General features: G+C 44.0%; 2 protein-coding genes across 13 annotated transcripts in view; one reads left to right on the top strand and one right to left on the bottom strand.

Moving 5' to 3' along the window:
* The first annotated feature begins 674 nt into the window (after positions 1-674).
* C20H17orf75 (chromosome 20 C17orf75 homolog) lies at positions 675-7,099 on the top strand. Its single transcript, XM_064395297.1, has 10 exons — positions 675-887; positions 1,128-1,208; positions 1,809-1,934; positions 2,370-2,510; positions 2,705-2,762; positions 3,426-3,545; positions 4,242-4,306; positions 4,417-4,553; positions 5,070-5,173; positions 5,756-7,099. Exons 1-10 carry the CDS (start codon positions 757-759, stop codon positions 5,963-5,965), a joined length of 1,173 nt encoding a protein of 390 aa, XP_064251367.1. The 5' UTR covers positions 675-756; the 3' UTR covers positions 5,966-7,099.
* A 1,219-nt stretch (positions 7,100-8,318) lies between these two features.
* Positions 8,319-21,358, bottom strand: part of RHBDL3 (rhomboid like 3) — a 62,356-nt gene continuing 49,316 nt past the window's right edge. For 11 of the 12 annotated variants that reach the window (XM_064395293.1, XM_064395290.1, XM_064395294.1 and 8 more), the window contains 4 exons: positions 19,506-19,618; positions 17,299-17,399; positions 14,733-14,793; positions 8,319-14,010 (listed from right to left, as the gene is read on the bottom strand). In XM_064395293.1, coding sequence (XP_064251363.1) covers positions 13,739-14,010; positions 14,733-14,793; positions 17,299-17,399; positions 19,506-19,618 — 547 coding nt within the window. In that variant the 3' untranslated portion in view covers positions 8,319-13,738. The remainder of the gene's footprint in view (positions 14,011-14,732; positions 14,794-17,298; positions 17,400-19,505; positions 19,619-21,358) is intronic. The other variant, XR_010349596.1, reaches the window with a different exon arrangement.

The raw sequence follows: 21,358 nt of genomic DNA on the forward strand, positions 1-21,358 counted from the left end.
AGGGTGTGTGTCTGTGTTACCCCCATGGCTCACCACAGGCCCACCAGGTGCTTGGAAGAGAATCACAGAGTCATTGAGGTTGGAAATGACCTGTCAGATCAAGTGCAGCCATCAGCCACGTCCAGCCCTTGGCAGTGGCCCTGCTGCAGCTGGGGGTCACAGCTGCTCCCTGCGGGGCTTGTCTGCAAAAGGAGATTGTGGAGTCTCCCTCTCTGGAGGCACTCCAAACCCGCCTGGACGTTCCCGTGTCACCCACTCCAGGTGGCCCTGCCTTGGCAGGGCAGCTGCATTGGATGATCCCTTCCAACCCCAAGGATTCTGTGATAGTGATTCTGCAACTACCCGGTAGCTACAAGGCCAAGTTAACAAATGTGCAGTTTTAACACGGAAAAAGAATTTCAGAAGCAGAATTTTTTAAAAGCAGACAGCATGGCTAATCCTGCCAAATCCCCTTCCAATCCAAACCACTCTATAATTCTGAATGTGATGTGAGCAGGTCCTGCCGTTAAGTCGGTGACCGGTTCTGAAGGACTGTACTGTCAGAGGCCCCGCGGTGCCTGTATTGCATTTCTCTGTGCATTAAACACGCGGAGGAGCCGCAGCAGCCGCAGCCGTTTCCCCGGCACCGCCCTCGGCGCGCTGAGGCCGCGGCCCGAGCGCTCCGCAGGCTCCTCCCGGCGGCGGGGCGGGCGCTCGGCGCTGCGGGCGGCAGCGCGGCCCGGTGGCTCCCGCGGCACGGGCGGGGCCGCGGCCGCGATGCTGCCGGCGCTGCCGGACGGCGATGAGCGGGAGCTGGAGAGCAGCGAGGAGGGCGGCGGGGGCGCGGGCGAGGAGCGGCGGCCGGAGCGGCACGGCTGCACCTACCACGGCCTCTATGGCTACCGCAGGTGAGGCGCCGGGCTCCCCCGCGGCGAGGCCGTGCCCAGGCCTTGGCCATTCCCAGCTCCCTGAATTCCCTTTATTTTTTTCCCCCCCTCTCGTTCTCCCCAGTGAGATTCTGTCCCTCCCATAATGCACGGATTCCCCGCTCCTGCTTTTATTCGCCCTCGGGCCGTGCCTTTTCCCTGCTGCTGTTCCTGTTGCGTGTCACGGCTGTAAACTCCCTCCCGGGAATCTCTTGGTTCCAGGTCCGCGCTGCCGGGAGCCGCGGGCGGGGATGGCGGTGCCGGCGGCGCCGTGCCGCACACACCCTCCGCCGAAGACTTCAGGTAAAGGGGGCTGCAGAGCAGCGCAGTCACGGGAGTACCCCGGTTTGAAGTCTTTGCTGTATTGCTGTCAGATCACTGTTAGGTCCTCTGCAGTCCTTTCAAAACACAACCTCCCTGTGAAAGCATTATGGAGTCCCCCATGGCACTTACTCTGGAATACCTGGGGAATGGACACACATACAGAGCTCAAGTAATGTATTAAACAGTAACTGTCATCCTTGAGTTTGAACTTTTTTTTGTGTGTGCTACTAGTACTTGATATTGCTGTATTGACTTAGTTTTTCATGTAGGTAAAATATAGCAAGAATTTATTAATTTTCAATGGATATCTTTCCATAAACTCTGCGCTGCAGTTGGGGAAATGTAGGAACAAAGAGGGCAGTGTCTTGTGTGTAGCTGCTGGGAAGGTCAGCGTGAGCTGACACCACATCTCCAGACTCCTGGTCATGAGCAAACCACTGACTGCTCACGATGGGCCGAAAGTCACAGAGCTGCCCTAGCTGTCACCAGAGGGAGATCCCAGGGAGCCCCCTGCACATGCTGAGAGACACAAAACAATAACATTTGCCTTTTGGTAACGATTTCTTCTGGTTTTTAAAGCCTCTCCTTGCTGGACACCAACTTACCAGCTGAAGCGGAGACGGAGTTGCGCGGTTTCATCGCTAAGCGTCTTTCTAAGGGAGCACTGTTTGAAGGAATGGGGAATGTGGCATCAGTGGGGCTCAGGTAAAGGTTTGGAATTATTGGCGAATGAGAGCTGTAAGGAACATTGGCACATCTTGGCTGCCTGCTGCTGCACTTGGGTTTAATCCTGATTTCATGTTCCCAGTCTGTTGTTGCTTTAATAATAGCGTTATACGATGGCACTTTCCTTCTTTTAGGTAACTTTGAGAAAAATATTGTTTTAAATAATTTACTGTTTGAATACTTTAAAAATACTACAGATATTTGTGATTATTTCCTTTTAAACAATTCTGATCACACAGAAGAAAAAAGAGAATGTTTAGGAGCTGCACCTACCATGGCCATAGGAGCCACCAGTGCCAACAGTTAAAATTACCTCAGAAATCATGTATGTCTGCTTTTTGCAGACATCATTTATTGTGATGTATCTGGAGGAAAGTAATTTTTTTCTTTCTTTTTTTTTTTCTTTTCTCATAGCATACCAGAAGGTAAAGTTGGGTGTTACTACTGTCGTTTCCAACAAGAAAGTGTTCTGGAAATGGCAACGTTGGAATCAGACATCAATGCTCCAGAATACGTGGTTTGTTTCTTAGGTGGCTCAGAGAAAGGTCTGGAACTATATCCTTACCTTGAACTTTCTTTACCTGTATGGAGAGGGAGACGATGTAAAAATTATCTTGTCAATTTTGTCTGTTCCTACTTGAAATCAGCTCATTGTGCACACCTTTCAGTAACTGAAGAAGTCAGTCACAGCCATCTACTGAAAGGAAAAAATACTTAACTGATGCATCTTATTTTCCTTAAGAAGGTACTTTCAGACTTGAGCTGGACAAATACATTCAAAATCTGAAGATAAACCTTGATTTGGAGGTAAAGCCTAACTTTTTTTTTAAGTGGTGAAAATTAGTATTTATGTAGATTAATTGCTAAAACCATCTGGAAGATCTAATCTGTAGAGACAAAATAGGTGTTTCAAGCACCAGTATGAAACACAGGGAGAGATACTTGACTCACTGTAGTACAATGAATGTCTAAGGTGCTATCAGCCACACAAGTCAAAAGAAAAAAAGAAAGGGGGGACCTTTTTGTGTCAGTCATAAATCTCTTAAAGGTCACTTACAGTTAAATTTGGAGAGAAGAGTAACCAATAAAGGAACAAGAAATTTATCAATGTCCACCTCAATTCTTACCAGTTCTGAATGTTACAAAAGGACATTTATGGGTTTTTTGGCACATTTTTTCTAGTGGAAGTTCTGGATTTTAAGTCTCTTTGTAATCCCATCTGCTGTTGCATGGCCTTCACTCAATATATACCATCATATTATAGTTCTGGCTGTTTCTTAAAATGCAAAGCCTTTCATTGCTGATAAAGTGAGGCTTTAAATCTCAGTCTCATTATTTTAGTTCACTGTGGTTTGAGATTAACAAGGTTCCAACATCCAATTATCTTGCATTGAGTAGATTATTAATAGGCTTCTATTGACGTAGAAATCTGATTTTTAGTTAAAGTTGTAATGTTTCAATGTGTTACAGCAAAAAAACTTGGAGGCCTGTGTTAGCCCCTACCTGAGGAGCTGGTTTGAGGATGCCATCTGCCCTATCCAGAGGGTTGTGCAGCTCTTCCAGGACAAACTTGCCTCTCTGCTACATGCTGTAAGTGTATTTAAAACTGGGTAGCTAAAAAACCTCCAGAAGGCATCTCAGTGACTCCAGCATGGTTAAAATATTTCTTGCATTTGCTTTCCTGGCAGGAGGAAATGACAAAACCTTTTTTGTGTGGTGGTCTTGGGGGTTTTTTTGTTTGGTTGGTTGGTTGTTTTTTTTTGGGGGGTGGGAGGGGTGTTTTTTTTCGTGTTTTGTTTTGGTTTTTTTGTTGTTTTTTAAATTCAGAGCAAGTACTTTTCCCCTGCTTATTGCTAAAGAAGAATGTAACAATATCTTCTATTGCTTAAAAATAGTGTCCACACTGAAATTGGCATAAGAAAATCAGAAATAGCATGAGCAGTCTGTCCATGCCATAATTGTCTGAATGCAAAGGGGTGTTATGGTGTTTAATGGTGTACATGTCTTGTGTAGTTCACTGGAAACAGAAAAGAGACTAATCCTCACTCTAGTCCCTGACTTTGAGGAGGTTCTGGATGGAATAGCTAACAGAGTATAACTGCTGAATTTCTTCTGAGTGCAGAAGCAGGGGCAATGGCAATAATACAGAGTACTGCCTTGACAAGAACAATTTTTAAAGTACCACATTATGTATTAATTGCTCATAACTACAATATAGCTACAAAAGTAATACTGAAGTTGCATCCAGCTTTTTCCTTTTTTTTCTTTTTGTTTCTTTTTTTTAAGGCTCTGAGTTACACTCCTGTAGAAGTCAAAAATGCAGATGAAAGAACAGAAAAGGACATCAGCAGGTAAAGATACTTAGAGCCCAAGTTGAGTAACTTGGCTGCTGTGTCTGACCATTCCCTTGGTGTGCAGGAGTGTAAAGAAGCAAGCAGCTGACAAGAGCTTTCTGTGTCAGGTTCCTGGCAGCTGCCAGCCTGCAGGGACTTGTCCAGGAGGGCACAATGACCTCGCTGTGCATTGCCATGACAGAGGAGCAGCACAAGTCCATGGTTATAGACTGTAGTGGACCTCGGCCCCAGCTGCACAATGCAGGTGAGATTACAGCTGGGAACACTTCCCTTGGATCCATCAGCTGCTGAGAGCTGGGACATTGGAGGCAGTTTGAGGATATTCAGATCATTTCTGCCCAGAAACTTTATGTTCTGTTTCCCTGTGAGGTAGCAGAGTAGTTTGTTACACCGGACACACTGGAAAATGTGGGTTGAAAATGCTTGGTAGTAAAATCCACAGTACATTTAGTTTGTGGACCATGAAAGTATCACTTGTACAATTCAGGGAATCTGCAGAACTTTTTTTTCCTGTTGTGGTTTTGACAAATGTTGGGAAAAGGGATTCAACAATCAGAACAAGTCTTGTGTAATCACTGTAGCTGTGTTTGCTCTTCTTTTTCATGTGTATTGTTTTTCCTTAAGACTCATTTCCTGGCCCAGGTATATTGCTATCACTTGTTATGTGAGAATGATTAAACCAGGTGAATGCAGCTGTATATTTATGTTGAGCTCATTTGCTTTTTCTCGTCCCTTCCCTGTGTTCCTGAACATTTAACAGGAAGCAACAGATTCTGTGAGGACTGGATGCAAGCTTTTGTGAATGGTGCTGAAGGTGGAAATCCATTTCTCTTCCGGCAGATTTTGGAAAACTTTAAATTGAAGGTACCTGTTCATATATGTTAAAGACTTGAAGATACGTGGGTTACTGAGGAAGCAAATACTATATGCAAAATATTATTTTGCACTGAATAAAATTTTTAGGTTGTTATGATGTCTGTATGTCTATTAAATGACTAACTCTGAAGCTTAATTGAGGGCTGGCTTACTGTAGTTGACAAGAACAGCTGTAGTGTCAGGCCATTCAGTGAATGCTCAAAGTAAGACCCACCTTCTTTGTTGCTGTTCTTTGTTTCTTCAAATACTGTGAATTTGAGACTTGCACACACAATCTGATGTAACTGGTAATGGGTTCAGTAGCTAACACTTCTTAGGTGAGCTGCCATAATAGAATTCATGCTACAAGATGGTCACATCACATTGTGTCCACACATTTTGCATCATTTCAGTGAAGGCTATAATACGCATCTAAGACAATATTCAAGTCTTCTATTACTCTTAAGTAGTAATACAAAATTTCTGTTGGAAATGCTTTTGCTTCTCCCACTATTTATCCCTTATTTTCCACAATAGTGTGTTTTCATTCCATGTAGGAGGATAAGAAAATGCTCTGTTACTCTTTCCCAGGCTATCCAGGACATCAACAACCTGAAGAGGTTTATCCGCCAGGCTGAAATGAACCACTACGCCTTGTTCAAGTGCTACCTGTTCCTAAAGAACTGTGGCAGTGGAGACATCCTGCTGAAGATTGTGAAAGTAGAACATGCAGAAATGCCAGAAGCCAGAAATGTAGTGACCGTCCTGGAGGAATTCATGAGGGAAACATCAGTGGTTTAAAATTATCTTATGTATAAATCATCAGTTTCTTCTGTGCAGTGCAGCTATTGCTGGATTTTTAATTTATATTTCAAAATATTGCCCAAGTCAAACCTTAGCTGCAGTTTCACCTGTCTTTTCTTGATTTTAGATGAAGCACTATGAGCTTTTTTAATGTGTAAATATCAAATAATACAAACTCCTGCAGAGTTTTCAGATACTCCAACTGACTTGATCCTGTTCTGAGGAAATCATGACATTTGATTTTTATAGTCATTGCAAAACCAAACCCAAATCCCTTACCTGGCAAGCATGTCAGTGTTCTAAATATTTTAAATATCCTTAAAATAATTTAGATTTGGCTGCTTTGTTTTAATAAAGAAGTACAAACATCTGGATAGATCTAGATAATGAATTAATAATTTTAGTTTAGATAAGAGAACCTAGGTACCAAGTCTGTGTCTGGTTTCTGCTTTCAGACTGCTGGTTTGTTCTGCTGCCACTGGATAAACACGTTGGTAATTGTATGAAACAGAGCTGCCTTAAGACTGAGCCATTGCAGTGGTCAGTTTGTATGTGCCTGTATGTGTGCATACACACACACAACAGGTATCTGAAATTCCCCTTCTTCCTTAGCCTGAGGTGTGATCAAGATCTTCATTGTATGTTATTGTATTACAATTTTGCGTAACTGTAAGTAATCCTTTGTTTTTCAGTCATGAAAAAACGAAAAAGTTTCCACATTTAATAGTAAGACTTTTTCAGAATTTGAAGTAAATGAACTTCCCAAGTTAATTACTCAGACTTTAAAACATTTCACTGTATCAGCAATGGATTCTTACCCACATCACAGGACACATAGGCAGCAGAATACCTGAAGGAAATCTTGGTTACAGCTGGAATAAAACTCATGAAGTCTCGCAGTAACCTCATAAAGAGCAATTTCTGCAAACCTGACACAAGCAGAATTCCCTGTTGGTTCCCTTTGCAGCAGAGGGTGTTTGAACTCCCCTGAAACGGTGCCTGTAAGTAAGATGGTTCAGTGTCACTTGTGCTGCTGCTCTGTGCTGTGAGGGCAGGAGTTGCTGCTTTCCTGTGCCACCACCGTGTTGAACCTATAATAAAGCTGACAATAAAACATGTTGAAATCCTCAACAGTGTGCCTGTAAATTGTCAGTGAGTGTGGTCCTTGATGTCTCCTGTTGAAAACCCTTTATCCCTCAGTGCAGAGGAGCTGCAGGTGTGGCATTAGTAGCCAAGGTGGCATGTAATGTACTGGAGAAGAAACGTAGTGTGAAAGAAAACAAACCTCATTTGCCGGAGCTTTCCTTCATGAGTAAGTACAGCAGCAACACACAATAAAACATGTCACCTTTTGTTGCTCCTATACATTTCTAAAAAAGTTGGAGCACTGGTTGTTCAGTTTTTTTGGATGATCAGGACACAAGAAAGAGCTCAGTGCTTAAAAAAATAAGTTGGATGTGAAGAACAGGTAGCAAGAAAATGTATGGTGCTAGTAGGCTGAAACACTTTTTGTATTACTTGACAAAAGCTGGCAAAACCCACCTTACCTTTGTGCTGAAAGTCCTCAGCTAATGAACAGAGTGATTTGAGTGTCTCAGAAAGTTTAGTTCAGTGCAGAGAACTGACAGCAAGAGCTGAGTTAGCAGTGATCTGCCTCCCTTAGGCAGCACATCTGACAGGAACTGCCCCTACATACATCTTCATTCCTATAAATTACACTTTAACCCAGTGTTTCCCAATAAAAACACAACTTATTTTTCAAAATAAGCCTCTGCCTTCCACACTGGTAGAAGGACTTTTATTTTAATCAGTTGGGGGTTTACTTTTGCTGGGGGTTTACTTTTTTCTGGGTTTTGTTGTTTCCACCCTTGATTCAAGATAGAGTGTTGGCTCTCAGATTTGAAAACATTCAGTACAGCCTGATGTTAAAAGAGCACAATCCTCCTCCCCAGTAAAAAAAAATAAATTACTCAAATCTAAAAAAATGTAAAAAAAATTTACTCAAATGTCATCAACTTCCCTGCAGTTCTGAGGTCTCTGCAATGAAGGGACAGCTTCCAAAAGGTGGGACAACACCTGAATTTCCCTACAAGTCCCAAGCCAGTTCTGCATTGTCATTAGATCTTGTGGGAAAATGAAGCTGCAGTTCACTCTCTCCTTTATCTGTTAGACAGACATAAAAATGACTCACCAATGTCATTATTAGAAGATTACACGTCAGAGCTCCAAACCAAGGGCTCTTTTGTTAAAAACCATGTTAACTGTAGACAAACTTACAAAATTGTCCTTGAAAGTTCTTTCTTGGTTGGTTTTTTGGTATGTGATAAAGAACAACTCAATTTTATTAAAAAAAAAAAAAAAAGAAACAGAAAACAAATCCACAAAAAAATTTAATGGATTCTGCGCTCAAATAATATTGTCACAACAAAAATATACAGAATGTACACAATACAAAAATATTTGGAAACATACAATAGCATCTTACCTTGCAAATATCATTTTGTTTTACTAGCCCTTCACAGGGAAAGTACCATTTGTTCAGTATTTTAAGGCAGAAAATTATGTAGTTTAGTGCTTTGTGTTTAACACTTGGATGTGTTGTTAGCATTAGTAGTGTAAGCAAAAGAAAAGCTGCATAAATCTGGCTTTATTTGCAAACTGAACAGACACTGTGGGAGTCAGGAGAGAGTCAGTGACAACGTGTCTATCAAGCTTGCTGAAAATAAGGTACTTTAGCTGCTTAAATCATAGGGAATATTTTGTGCTTTGTGCTGTAAAGTACCCTGAAATGTAAATTTTCTGTACTCCTACTGGCATATTAGAAAGCTTTTTCCAATTAAAAGCCAATGATTAGTGGTGACATTAAATACATTTGCCTTTAAATAAGCTTGGTTTCTGTCTTAGGTGTGATTCTTTTATATGGAACTGCAAAACACACTGCACTCCTTTATAACCAACTCTTGGTTATACAATTAGAGAAGGAATCTTGAGTTCTACCACACAAAGCCCTGCAGAGCAGCCACCATGTAAGAGGAGCAGCAATGTTCAGAGGTGTTGGGCTGGTCTCTCCAGTCCCAGCTTGCCCTCAGAGGGGGCTGGTGCTGAACTGCCATGTCCCCATTCTCCAGTTCCACTTTGGGCAACGCCAGTGGATGGGTGTTCCAAAGCAATTGCACTGAGCTTGAATCTTTGCGAACAGACTTTGAGCTCTTTGCTCACTGAAGGATGTGTGAAAGTCCTACCCACCATCTTGAGAGACTAAATATTGGCAGAGAACAGCAGCTGCCTTGTGAGGTCAGCTGTCGTGTCAGTACCAGCTCTCAACATGTCAGATTCCATCCTCATAGCAAGTTCAAACTGAAAGGGCCCAATCTGGTCCAAACCACATGGGCAGTAAAATCCATCAGAAGCAGCAAGGTATTGGGACGCAGAATCCCTGAGCTTTATTTCTAGTAACAATTTCACTAGCTTCCCCTTCCCTGTTGGTAACATACTTCCCACTGCCAAAGGAGCAAGTAGTGAAAAAGCACAATATGCCACGTAAGTGCTAGGATTCCTCATCAACTGAAAGGAAAACAGTGACACAAGATGTTGTCTTAAAAACTCAGCAAAAGTAAATTCATCAGCATTTTTATGACTGCTACACCTCCTTTTTGGAAACCTCCTCTCCCATCACTGCATGACAACTCTCTCCCTCCTCATGTCTGTGTTATTACTGCTGGGTGTAACACTGATCTTTACCTGTCTAGGAATAAAAGGTGCCATTTGCAGTCTGCGTGGACTTCGATCTGCCTGCTCCTCCTCTCCTCCTCCTCCTCCCCGCGGTGTGGGAGCCCCTGTCCCGGCTCTGGCAGCCCCTTGCCCTTGTCCCGGCTGTGGCAGCCCCTGTCCCTGTCCCTGCTGTGGCAGCCCTGTCCCTGTCCCGGCTGTGGCAGCCCTGTCCCTGTCCCTGCTCTGGCAGCCCTGTCCCTGTCCCGGCTGTGGCAGTCCCTGTCCCTGCTCTGGCAGCCCTGTCCCTGTCCCGGCTCTGGCAGCCCTGTCCCGGCTGTGGCAGCCCCTGTCCCGGCTGTGGGATCCCCTGTCCCTGTCCCTGCTGTGGCAGCCCTGTCCCTGTCCCGGCTGTGGCAGCCCTGTCCCTGTCCCGGCTGTGGCAGCCCTGTCCCTGTCCCGGCTGTGGCAGCCCTGTCCCTGCTGCCCGCGGCCGGCAGGTGTCCCCGGCTGTCCTCACCCTCACGGGCCGCTGCAATGCACTCACCCCGGGAAATCCACCACGCCAAGGGCTGCTCTTCTGCTTTTCTCCCCAGGTGCTGTGTCCTCGCTCAAGGACACAGCATAAAATAACTTGCTCCGAGGTGCTCTGTTCTAACTTGTACATTGGGGACAGTCCTTGCCTTCTGCTCCAGCACTGCACAGTTGTAAGTTTCAATAGATTCATGTTTTATCTGACTGAAAATCCCGGCAGTAGCTGAAATAAAATTACAACACATCACTGAAACCAGTCCCTCAGTGGATGCTCCTTCAGGAACATGCTGACTGTGACAGGTTGGAACCACAAATGAGCAGGATGGAGAATACTGCATCTCCAACATGAGGCAGCAGCTTCAAGGACATCTGGAGGTAACAGAAAAGCCTGGTTGCTGTTAGCTCTGTGGTGCTGCAGCACTGTGGCACTCCAGAGTGTGTTAGAAAATAACACAACTGGAATTTATGATACTCTGTAAAAACATAGCAAGTTTTCACACTGTAATTTTAATTATTAAAAAAATAATTAAAAAGTTTAAGCACCTTGTGCTGTTTCTGGCTCCGTGGGCTGATTGATTCTTAGCAGACAACAGGCTCTGTGCACAAACTGCTCCATGTATGGAAGGAGATTTCAGCTCTGATGAACAGGAATGTGAAAGGGTTTCATTCCTTCACCTACCATAAATCTAACACTGCCTTAAATCTGGCCTTTCTGATCCCCAGGGTTGTTTGTAGACTTGCTCAGGCAGGGTATGGGGACACAGAATGAAGTCAGAAAGATGAACAACAGTTTAAAAGAACAAGTCATAAGATCAAATTCAGAGCTGTTTTCAACCAGTTCACTAAACTACACTCATCTATGGAAAAAGGATCAAGGAAGGCTGTCTGCATTACTCTGTTCAGCTCCCTCCACTCCTGAGCTGAGTAAAGACATTTTGGCCACGATCAAGCTGATCAAGAAACTGGTGGCTCTTGAACTTTTATCTTGCTGCTTCACCTCGAGCACACACAGGCACCAGGAAAGGCATCAAATCCTTTACTGGTAACAAACTCATGGGCAGTAAGTAGCTCTCAGCTGAGAAACCAAAACTAGAAGTCAGTTGGTGCACATTGCACTCTGGTAAATTATAGGCAAAATAATCTGGGGTTTTTTGCAATTGAAATTTTCTACCAAAATTTTAAAAGCTTTCCTAGGATTTCAGGAGAATGCCCATTCCTGGTCACCTGTATTTTCAAGGCATCTGTAATGAGAAAGGCTCAGCAATAGGTGAGGGAAGGAATGTCCTCCTTACTTGATAACCATGTCAGAGCTCTCCCAGCTCCCACTCTCCTTCCTGCCTGCTCCCAGGGGATCCACAGCTACGACACTCACTGGGCAACAATCACCTGCAACAATCCATGGGAACTCTGGTGACTGCTGGGATCTGGACCCAAACTGCAGAGGTAAAATGGCTCAGGGAACCAAACCCTTCTCCAAAATGATCAGAGCTCTGGCCCTTATCCCTTCCTCTTGGTCCTCAATGAGGGCCCATGAGCAATGTGCTGGCCATGCAGAACAGCAAAAGTGCAATTGCCCTCAGAAATCCCATTTCTGTGCACAAAGGTGCCAAAATTGTTTCTTTTGCAGGTAAGGCTTATTCCAATCTGCAGAAACACTTATTTTCTCACCCCTCCTTCTGAGGCAACAGAAGTTTTATGCGTGCATCTGGTAGGAGAAGACTTCACCCCTCAACCCAGAGTTATTTTTCAATAAGAGGCAAAGAAGGGGGCTGCTGATAAGCACTTGTGGATGTCCCCTCTAGAAGGACAGGCTCCTACTAGCTTGTGGTATCATCTGGCAGCATGGATAGCACAGCTGAGGGAATAAAGCCCACAACACTGAGACATTTTTCTACAGAGCAAACACAACTGCTACGGTGCCCGTGGGATGTGCTGTGAAACACTCTGGTGGCTGTGCCTGGGCACCAGCAGGAAACAGAAAAAAGGAAGAGGGGAGCTTGTCTGGAGAGACTATTATGGCTACTTTGTCCAGACCATTGAATAGGTGGGTAAAGGATAGAGAAAAGGAGGGCACCCACACTCCTGGACTGTAATTTGGCAGCTCTCTAAAATGACAAGTAAAATAAGCACCTTACAGTAAAGAGTACCTATAAGCTCTGCTTGTGCTACAGATGTCCCCATGTGGTCCCTAGGTCTGTGCAGGCAATGTGTGAACTGTGTCACAGCCCACTTACAGATTGCCTCAACTGGGCTTGACCAACATTAAAGAAAAAGGCATCACTGCAACTAACTGTTGTCTGGGGCTCCTGAACATCCACAGCCTCAGGAAGAGGCATCCTCAAAATTCTAGAATTCATATTAAAACCAGTTTTATTCATTTCACAATGATCACTGTAGCAAATAACACCCTCTCCACTTCAGTGGGAAACCAGTGCTACATACAAACTTATTTAACTCCACTGCCTTCAGTGGACTTGGCCCCAAATGGATTGTATGGCTGTAAAGACTGGATAGTTCCCACCCTGGGCTGCTGGAGGTGATCATGGTCTCATTTTCCTAGTAAGAACCTGCTGGAAGAGTTGAGATCCTTGCTAGGAGCTCACTGCAGGCCAGGTGTTAGGTCAGTGTGGTCAGAAAAAAAAAAATGAGAAGAAAACAGCACCTGATTGTCATCTGATAAAACCGCAAATGAACATTTGCCCTCCTTTTCTTCATCCCTCAAAAAAAACCTCAAAAAACAAACAAACAAACAAACAAAAAAAACCCAAAACAAAAAAAACCCACAACAATCCAGCCACACCCTCTAGCCACAGCAGGCTGGGGAAGGGGGAATAATTAATTAAAATCAAGTGGAACATGCTCAGGAAAAGTCACTTCTGGCTGGGTATCCACAACACTCTAAGATTCACAATGTTTATAGTGCAATTTCATTTGACCTGTGGTTGAAGACCAGTCTCCATCACTTTGTGTGATCAAGTTCTGCCGATTCTTTTGAAAGTTGTGCAAGACAAGTTTCAGCAGAGGCTAAAATACCTTAGGAACCATTCAAGTAATTAGACAGTGGCACTGGTATGGCTGAACAGTCAGACGTGTCCAAAGAAACCAGACTCAAGCTGCCTTGGAGTACCATTTGAATCTCTAATTAGTAAATGTCTGCTCTTTTTCCCTTTTAGTGTTCAGTAACACAGAGGAAATTCACTGAACAATTGGCCATAATTCCAGCACTGACCTGGAAAATACAAATATTTCATAGAAAATATTGATGTGTGGTAACAACCCAAGCAGTCAGTGCCCAGGTGCAGGGCAGAAACTGCAGGGCACGGCCAGCCAGAGTTACAGAAACTGCTGGATTTGTGAACAAACTGATCAGCCCATTCTTTCATGAGATCTTTAAGCACCTCCTCCAGCACACTTGTGTGTTCAGAAGAATCATCCTCCCAAGTTAAATACAAAAATAGATCCTCCATCTTCATTCATTTAACACAGCTGACAGATGACTTCTGCTCTCCAGTTTGCTGTCCCATGTTTTCAAGGAGGGGGAGGTAGCTTTAGATCCAACAGACTGTAGGCAAAAATATTCCAGAAGATGGCAAACAAGACAAAAATGACGTAAATAGAAAGGAAGATCCACCATAAAGTCTGATCTTGGAGTCTCTGCTCATAGTTCCTCAGGATGATAACACCAAGGGTGATTCCAACCATCACCCCTCCCAGGTGAGCCATGAAGCTGGGGTGGGGGCATGGGGGGTAAGCGGAGGGGTGGAATCGCAGCCACACGGCTCTTCCAAATTCAAAGCTCACTAGAACAAAGAATAAAAAATAAGTTAATTGTCTAGGTTTGTCCCTTCTTAAGTCCATATTGTGGGAAGCACTGCATCCCTGAGGAGACAGAGAGGGGGAAATTGCCGTGTATGGTGAACACAGGGAAGCTGTGGCTATGGCAGGGTTGTGGCACACAGACATCAGGCTGGAAAGTGGTCTGGGTTTGTGAGAGTGGAGACAGGTTGGGGAATTTTTACCTTCTGAAATTTACACCATAATAAAAAAAACCCCAAAAAAACATAACTAAAATGAGTTAGAATTTGAAGACAGTTGTCTGTGATGAACACACAGCTTAGTTTCCCTTACTGTGTCCCCCTGGGGGCTGGGCTGGAAGAGAATTCACCTGTGTGGGTATAATGCTGCTGCCATCCCAGACAGGACATGCTCTAGGAAACCCAAGTATTATCATTATGAAAGCATTGCATGTTTGAGACTGCAAAGAGAAGATGTTTAAGCTCCTTCACAAACACCACAAGCTACAGATGCTGGCTAATGACAAATCCTTGTTTACAAATGCTTGTGTTGAAAGCCAAAATCTGCAGTGGAGAGCAATGTGACTTCTGCTGCCAGAAGGTCCAGCTGCAAGTTCCTACCAAAACTGCTGCAAAGTCAAAACCCTCTGAATCAGCATGAAGTATTATGACAAGGACAAACAAAACAGGACTGGCTGCTGGTGTGCCAAGCACTGTGTGGTACTTACTACAGATCAAGGCAACAGCCATGCGCAGCAGTTTGAATTGGCACTTCATTCCTGACCAGTTCTGCAAAAGACACAAGGAAAACAAAGTCATGCTGCACACAAACCTGAAGGGATATTACATTTAAATCTGTCACTTGTCAGGCAACTTCTCAGTGCATTCAAGCCCTACTGTGTTTTTTCAATGCTACTTTCTGTGCCTCGGGCTCCCTGAAATTCTGCAGCTCAGATCTTTGGCAGAGCATAGAGAAACAATAAAGACTTCAATAAAAGCATATCAAGGAAACCTGAACTTAGTCTCCTCTGTCTTCAGGCTTGGTTATTAATCAATATAGCGGAATAAAAATCTCTGAATGATAATCAGACACCATGGAGAAATATTAAAAGTCCTCCTTTTCCACTTGCACATAATTTTAAAGCAGGAAAAGAAATCATGTTTTGAGAAACTCAGATGTATGACAACATTATTACTTTATTAGACAACATTATTTTTTTATTATTATTATTATGTGACTAAATGAAAATTTGCCTATTGAAGGCAGACTGAGATACCAAGATATTCAGGTTTCTTGTGAAAAGCTGCCTACTTGTCACACTGAAGAAATAAAAAGAATGCTTGTAAACTCTTCAGACTATCTCTAATGGCACTTGGGATGGCAAAAAATGCAACCTCCACAAAACAAGTAACTGATTTTCTCTCTCCACAGAGAGATCTAACCCAGGCAGAAAGCTCTGAGCTCATGCTGATGAATACTGTGCTGCCTCCTTCACTTTTCATTTCCATGCAGCTGCTTTGAATCCCTCCCCTCACTCTTTTCCTTGGGGTGACATGCTTTATTGCTTCCCCCTGTTGGTTATTTTATGTATTTAATTCCAATAATATTTCTTTTTCCAAGGAGGAATGTTTCCATTTCCTTTGGTTACCAGGAGGCACAAGGGAACAGAAGATTCCAGAGACCCTCCCTGCCACAGTCCCTGCTGTCCCCAGCTGTGCCAGACTGAGCTTTGCCACAGACAGCCAGCACATCTTTCAGTGTGCAGGAGCATCTAGATAACAAGGCAGCACAGAGAGACAAGGGGGGAAAGGAAAGCAAAAACATCCCTCCACCAGAACTGGAAAGGCAGCAAAAATCATTTCAGATGAGAAGAGAGGCAGTGGATAATGGAGAAATAAAGATGCTAAGGTAGCAATTGCTAAATAGATTTGGTGGAGGCCAATGAGTAGTGAAATGACAGATCACTTTGTGATGTTCCAAGAAGTCAGGGAGGGTAACTGCTGAAGACTCTCCACACGCCTCTGGAACAGCCTGTTCCTCTAAAGCAGGCAAATATTTCCTCCAATGCCCCCCTCTAACCCTGTGAATTGTGGTTTTAAATATCCCTGTGTCTGCATTACCACCCTGAGAGAGAGAGGAAGCTCCCTCCTGCTTCCCTTGGCACAGCAGCAGGGAACACTAATCACACTGAAAAGAACTGAATGCAGGGATGCAATTCCCAGCAGAAACCCTGTGCTATAGGGCTAGCCCCTCTCCTCTGCTCCAACCTCTCTGTCTAATTTGGACAGCAGCCTCGGCTCGTTCATGCTCTGAAAAGCTTGAAGAGGGTGAAGCAGACCAATTCTGCTCAGGGTATCTCTCACTCCCCAGCTGTTACCCAGCTGTCTGGAGCAGCACCACTGTGGGTCACAGCTGGAGCTGCTGACTTTACTGCAGACAAGCATCAAGTACAAGGTTTTCTTTCAGGCTTGGTTCCAACACCACCACACACACACACATCCTCCAGCACCCATGTAACAGATCTTCTGTCTCTACTGCAGCCACCTCACATTATCATCCCACTCAGACCCAGGGGAGGAGCATTATCCTCATTTTTATGGTTACTCTGCTCTGATATTGCTGGTACAGGACAGACATGCCACTACACACGAATCTTCTATCAGCAAAGCCTTTTTTGCCCAGTGTCAGCTGAGGAGCCCCCCGGGCAGCTGTGCTGGGCTTTGCTACCACCCAGCTGAGGGCTGGAGATGAACTCCGGTTTCCAACCTTAGAAGAAGGACAGTGCTGGTATTTGCTCACCTTTGTAAAGTATTTCATGAGGTGAAACAGCAAAAAGATGCATCATTAGATCACCCAGGGTTCAGCTACAGTCTGGGTGTTACAAATGGAAATAAGGAATATTCTGCACATGAATCCACTGAATGCTAAATTTCCTTAGATACCTACTAAAATTACATAGCACATCCAGACAGGAACAGGTCTGCCACTTCTGCAGAGCCAGTCTGCTTTTCAAACATTTGTCAGCCATTGCATGGAGAGTTGATAGCCTGGAGAACACTGATAAATCTTGGATTACCAACAACTTTAGGTCGTCCTGGCAAACTGTCAGCCATCAGGGTACCAAGCCACCAAATTCAAGGTAATTTTTCCATTCCAGAACCATACCACTGAGACAAGACTCTTAGCTGGGGCAAGCTCTGAATGACCAATGGCTGGGTAAGGCCTTACTTCCAGCCCCTTTGGGCCACCAGATGTGGCTCACTCTGAGGTCAGACAGTCACTCTGGTACTCACCATCACAATATTGGCCAGGTGAGCAGAGACAAGAGCATACACACCTCCAGAGGAGCCCACCACCGGCGCCCTCATGTCAGCCACTGACACTGCCAGGGACCCTGGGGGAAACAACAAGGCTTTGTGACAATTGCCCACCAAACAAACACACTCTCTCCTACCCTACATCCCTGCTATGGCCTGGTTGTGCTAATTGCTGCAGGTCAGGAACACAGAAAGAGAAGGAGGGGGAAATGGATTGACTCGTGAAGCCAACTCAGTCCTGTCAAGGCAGTGACTGATTGATTCCTCTGCACCTACTTTAAAAGCAGCCAAGCAAGGCAGCAATGTGTCTTTAAACTTGTCCTGCAAAAAGGCATTTATTCCCTGATTGAAAGAATAAGGGAGCAGGAGACAGACAAATGTCTGTGTTTGTTTCTCCTGAAGATAAAACAGAAGTAGCTCCCATGTTGGCAAGAAAAATATTAGCACAGGGGGAAGGAGCTAGGGACTTGTAACTCAGCACAGGCCTCTGCTCACAGCACAGCCTATTACCTGTAAAACTCAGAGTAAAACTAGTCAAAAGTAACCTGGATGGATGCCTGCAAAATGACAGGTCAAGTACATAAAGGCACCACTAATAAGAATACAGCCAAACACAGACATTGCTTCTTCTTATCCCAGTTGGAGGCTTGGATCTGCTCAAAGCTCCTTTCCTTGCTGACTTTAAGAATAATTTAAGCGATAGAAGGAAAGGCAGATTTGCTGGCACAAGGAAGGGATAATGATCTTTGTGATGATTGTGAATGGGAAAAAGACATATTGGCAAATCTTGAGAGAATCCTTGGTAGCGCAGAACCTAATGAACTTCTTTGCTAATTGCCCAACTGATTCCAGGTCAAGAAAGTGCTGAGCTTCCACCAACCAACTCTGCTGATAGTTCCCTCCTTCCTTGTGTGGCCCTGAGACTTCTCAGCTCTTAAACACTGCCATTAAGGAAAAAGTTAATGAGAAATAAAGGAAGGAGTAATAAGAACTTGCAGTTAAGTCCTCAGGCACTGCACTGAGCGCCTCAATTTCCATTCTTAATGTGTCTTCTTAGTAAAGCCAGACAAATGAGAAAGAACCATAAAAGTTGTGGCCTAACTACATTTTACATTTTACTACATTTTGTCTATTCCTGATTATTTAGCAGCTGAGTTATCTTTATATTACGTCAGCATGAATATACCCCTTTTCCTCTCTCCTGGCACGTGACAAAGAATAAAAGATGTTTCATAACTGGCTAAGATACCAGTGAAACTGGGGTTTGGTAGCTGTATCTGTGTAGAAAAGCTATATCTGGGAAGTTGCAAACTGGACACCACTTTTGTTAGTGTTTGTTAAAGTAACAGTCAGGGGAGAGTGGAGATGCTCTGCTAACTCCTTTCTTTGCATTAAATACTGTTGGTGTTTATACCATGCCTCATCCTGTGCCCTAGCCCAATTATTCTTCCCACAGACTGTCTCCTGGAATGAAGGATTTATTAGTACCCAATGCAGCCCATTCTATAAAGGGTTTATCTGCTTATTATGGAAAAAAGTAATTATGTGGCTGGAAAAAACCAAACAAAAACTATAAATCTTGAACAAAGGCAGTCAATCACTGTCTGAGTTCCACTATAAAGTTCTTGGTTGTTTTCACACCCTCCTTCTGTTTTAACTAGATGTTGATCTATTGTCAGCTTTCATCACCTCCAAACTGCTGGAAATTCCAAACATAAATAAAAGCAATTCAGCACAAACTAAAAATCAATCAGGCCCCATGGGTTAATGATGAAATGAATTTTCCAGATTTCTGTGCACTGCTCACAATCTATAACCAAATACTTCTTGCTTACTTAGGCTGTAGAAAGGTGAAAGACAGGACAAATGTAGGAAGAACTGCCACAGGACCAGCATGACTCCACATTCAAGAAGATCATCTAAAGCAAGGCTATTTTAAAATAACAGGTAGTTGGTGCATTTTTAGCAGGTCTCCTAAACACAGAGCCTATGGCTACGTAGAAATAGATGTCAAGTTGTACCATATTTTCTATGTCCAGCCCCACAAAGGATTCCAATGCACAGAAGATCAGTGAATGGTCCTCTCCTAATCCCAAATATCACATGACATTTCTCCAACTCAAAAGCCAGCACAGACCATTTTCACTGCTTCTCCACGTGGGGCATGCAGAGGTGTCACCTACCTGCCACAACTCCTGCAACGTACACAAAACTGATCCTCGCAGCTCCGTGCACCATTTCCAGAGGAACCCCAACCAAGAGCTGCAGGACAACATTGAGCCCAAGGTGTTCTATCCTGCAGCAAGGAAAAACAACAGTTGTCCTCTTTTCCAACTCTTCATCTCCTTTCTCTACCACTGAGACACAGATATCTTGGAAAGAAAATCAAATAGCACCTGATTCACATAAGTAGATTAACACTGGGGAAAACAGCGATTCCAGAAAAAATCAGACCCAGAGTTACAATGTTTCTTCCTTCCTTGCTGCTTTTATCTTTTCCATATCCACATAGGTCCTTTCAGCTAAAGACCTCGTACAACGTTTAATTCTTAGACTTCTTTTTCCTTTTTCCTTGCTGGAAAAAGTTAAATTACTTGTCAAAAAAAAAAAAAAAAAAAAAAAAAAAAAAAAAAAAAGCAATATGGAAGCAGAGCCTGGAACAGAAGCCAGAAATGTGACCTCCTCCTCTCTTCTCCCCTCCTAGTGATTCCACTTTTCCCTGCACACATCACACTGCCATGATGGGAAGGGGCTGTTAAGAACGAGGTGAATGTAGAAGTCCCAGGAGAACTGCCATTCCTGCTGCCATAATGCTGCTTTACAGCATACACCATTTTCCCTCTGGTCAGAATGGGAAGCAGAGGGCATTTTGATCTCTGCTCAGGTACCCAGCTGTACTCACCGATGCTCTCACTTCACTCACCCTTGTTCCCATTACAGTCAATAGCAAAACTCCAAAAGTCCTGTTGAACACCCAGGAGAAAGCTGGGCTGAGGGAACTCCTGCAGAAAGCCCCACTGTCTCGCTGTGCAGGACCACCTGCAGCCTGCAGGCAGTGTGACAGCTCACATGTGTACCTTGGGCAGAGACTCCAGTGCAGCAGATTTCCCCTGAGCTGAATCAACAGCTTCAATGCAAGTTCTCTGTTGCTTTAATCAATGCTGCTTACAAACCTGACCTGCCACTTTTCAAAGCTCTATACAGACATTCATCTGTAGGGTCTTCCAGTGAGGAAATACCAGCACCAGGCCCTGAACAGGATCCTCAACACTCTGCTAGTGTCTGAGATTTACCCTGGGCTCACAGGACTGTGACCTCACTGAATGGTGACATCCCACTGGAGCCAAGGGTATCCTGCTTTTTGTATGAAGAGAACTTGCTTACAAAACAGATGGATCTAAATGACACAGTGGTACCCTTAACTCAGAAGGCCAGCATCTTTTGGGGAAAAGAGAGCAAAGTACCTAATGCCTTGAAAATATACATCCTATTTTATACAAAAAAAGGGTTGCTCACAGGCAGGCACCAGCAAACTTTGCTTTAAGTTATATGCATTTCCACTGTTTTGATCTTTTTCACGTTACCATAGCAATTTCCCATATACAGCAGAGAAAAACACTGATGGTGAGAGTCAGTAATGACAGAACAGTCTCATAAATGAGAATTTAAAGTTGGACTGCCAGAAATGATACTGCAGAAAACAATCCTCTCCTGATATCTTAATAAGTTTGTTTCCATTGAATTTCTCTCCAAAGATGAATTTCCCTCCTGCACAATACACTCAGCACTGCAATTTTTCATCATGGGAAACTGCTGCATGTAACTGAGTTCTTTCATTGCCTTCCTCAAGCCCTTTGAAACCACTGGGCATGGTCAGCACTTGCTCTGATCCCACATGCTCACAGAACACAGGGAATTAAATTAGGAAAAACCAGCAAAGGTCAAACCCAGATCACTGAGATGAGTCCAAACATCCAATGCCCTTTCACAGAGGGGAGGGAAGAAGCTTTGGCTGGCACACAGTCAACATCATGAG

The sequence above is a fragment of the Passer domesticus genome, chromosome 20 (assembly GCF_036417665.1).
Source record: "Passer domesticus isolate bPasDom1 chromosome 20, bPasDom1.hap1, whole genome shotgun sequence".
Classification (NCBI taxonomy): domain Eukaryota; kingdom Metazoa; phylum Chordata; class Aves; order Passeriformes; family Passeridae; genus Passer; species Passer domesticus.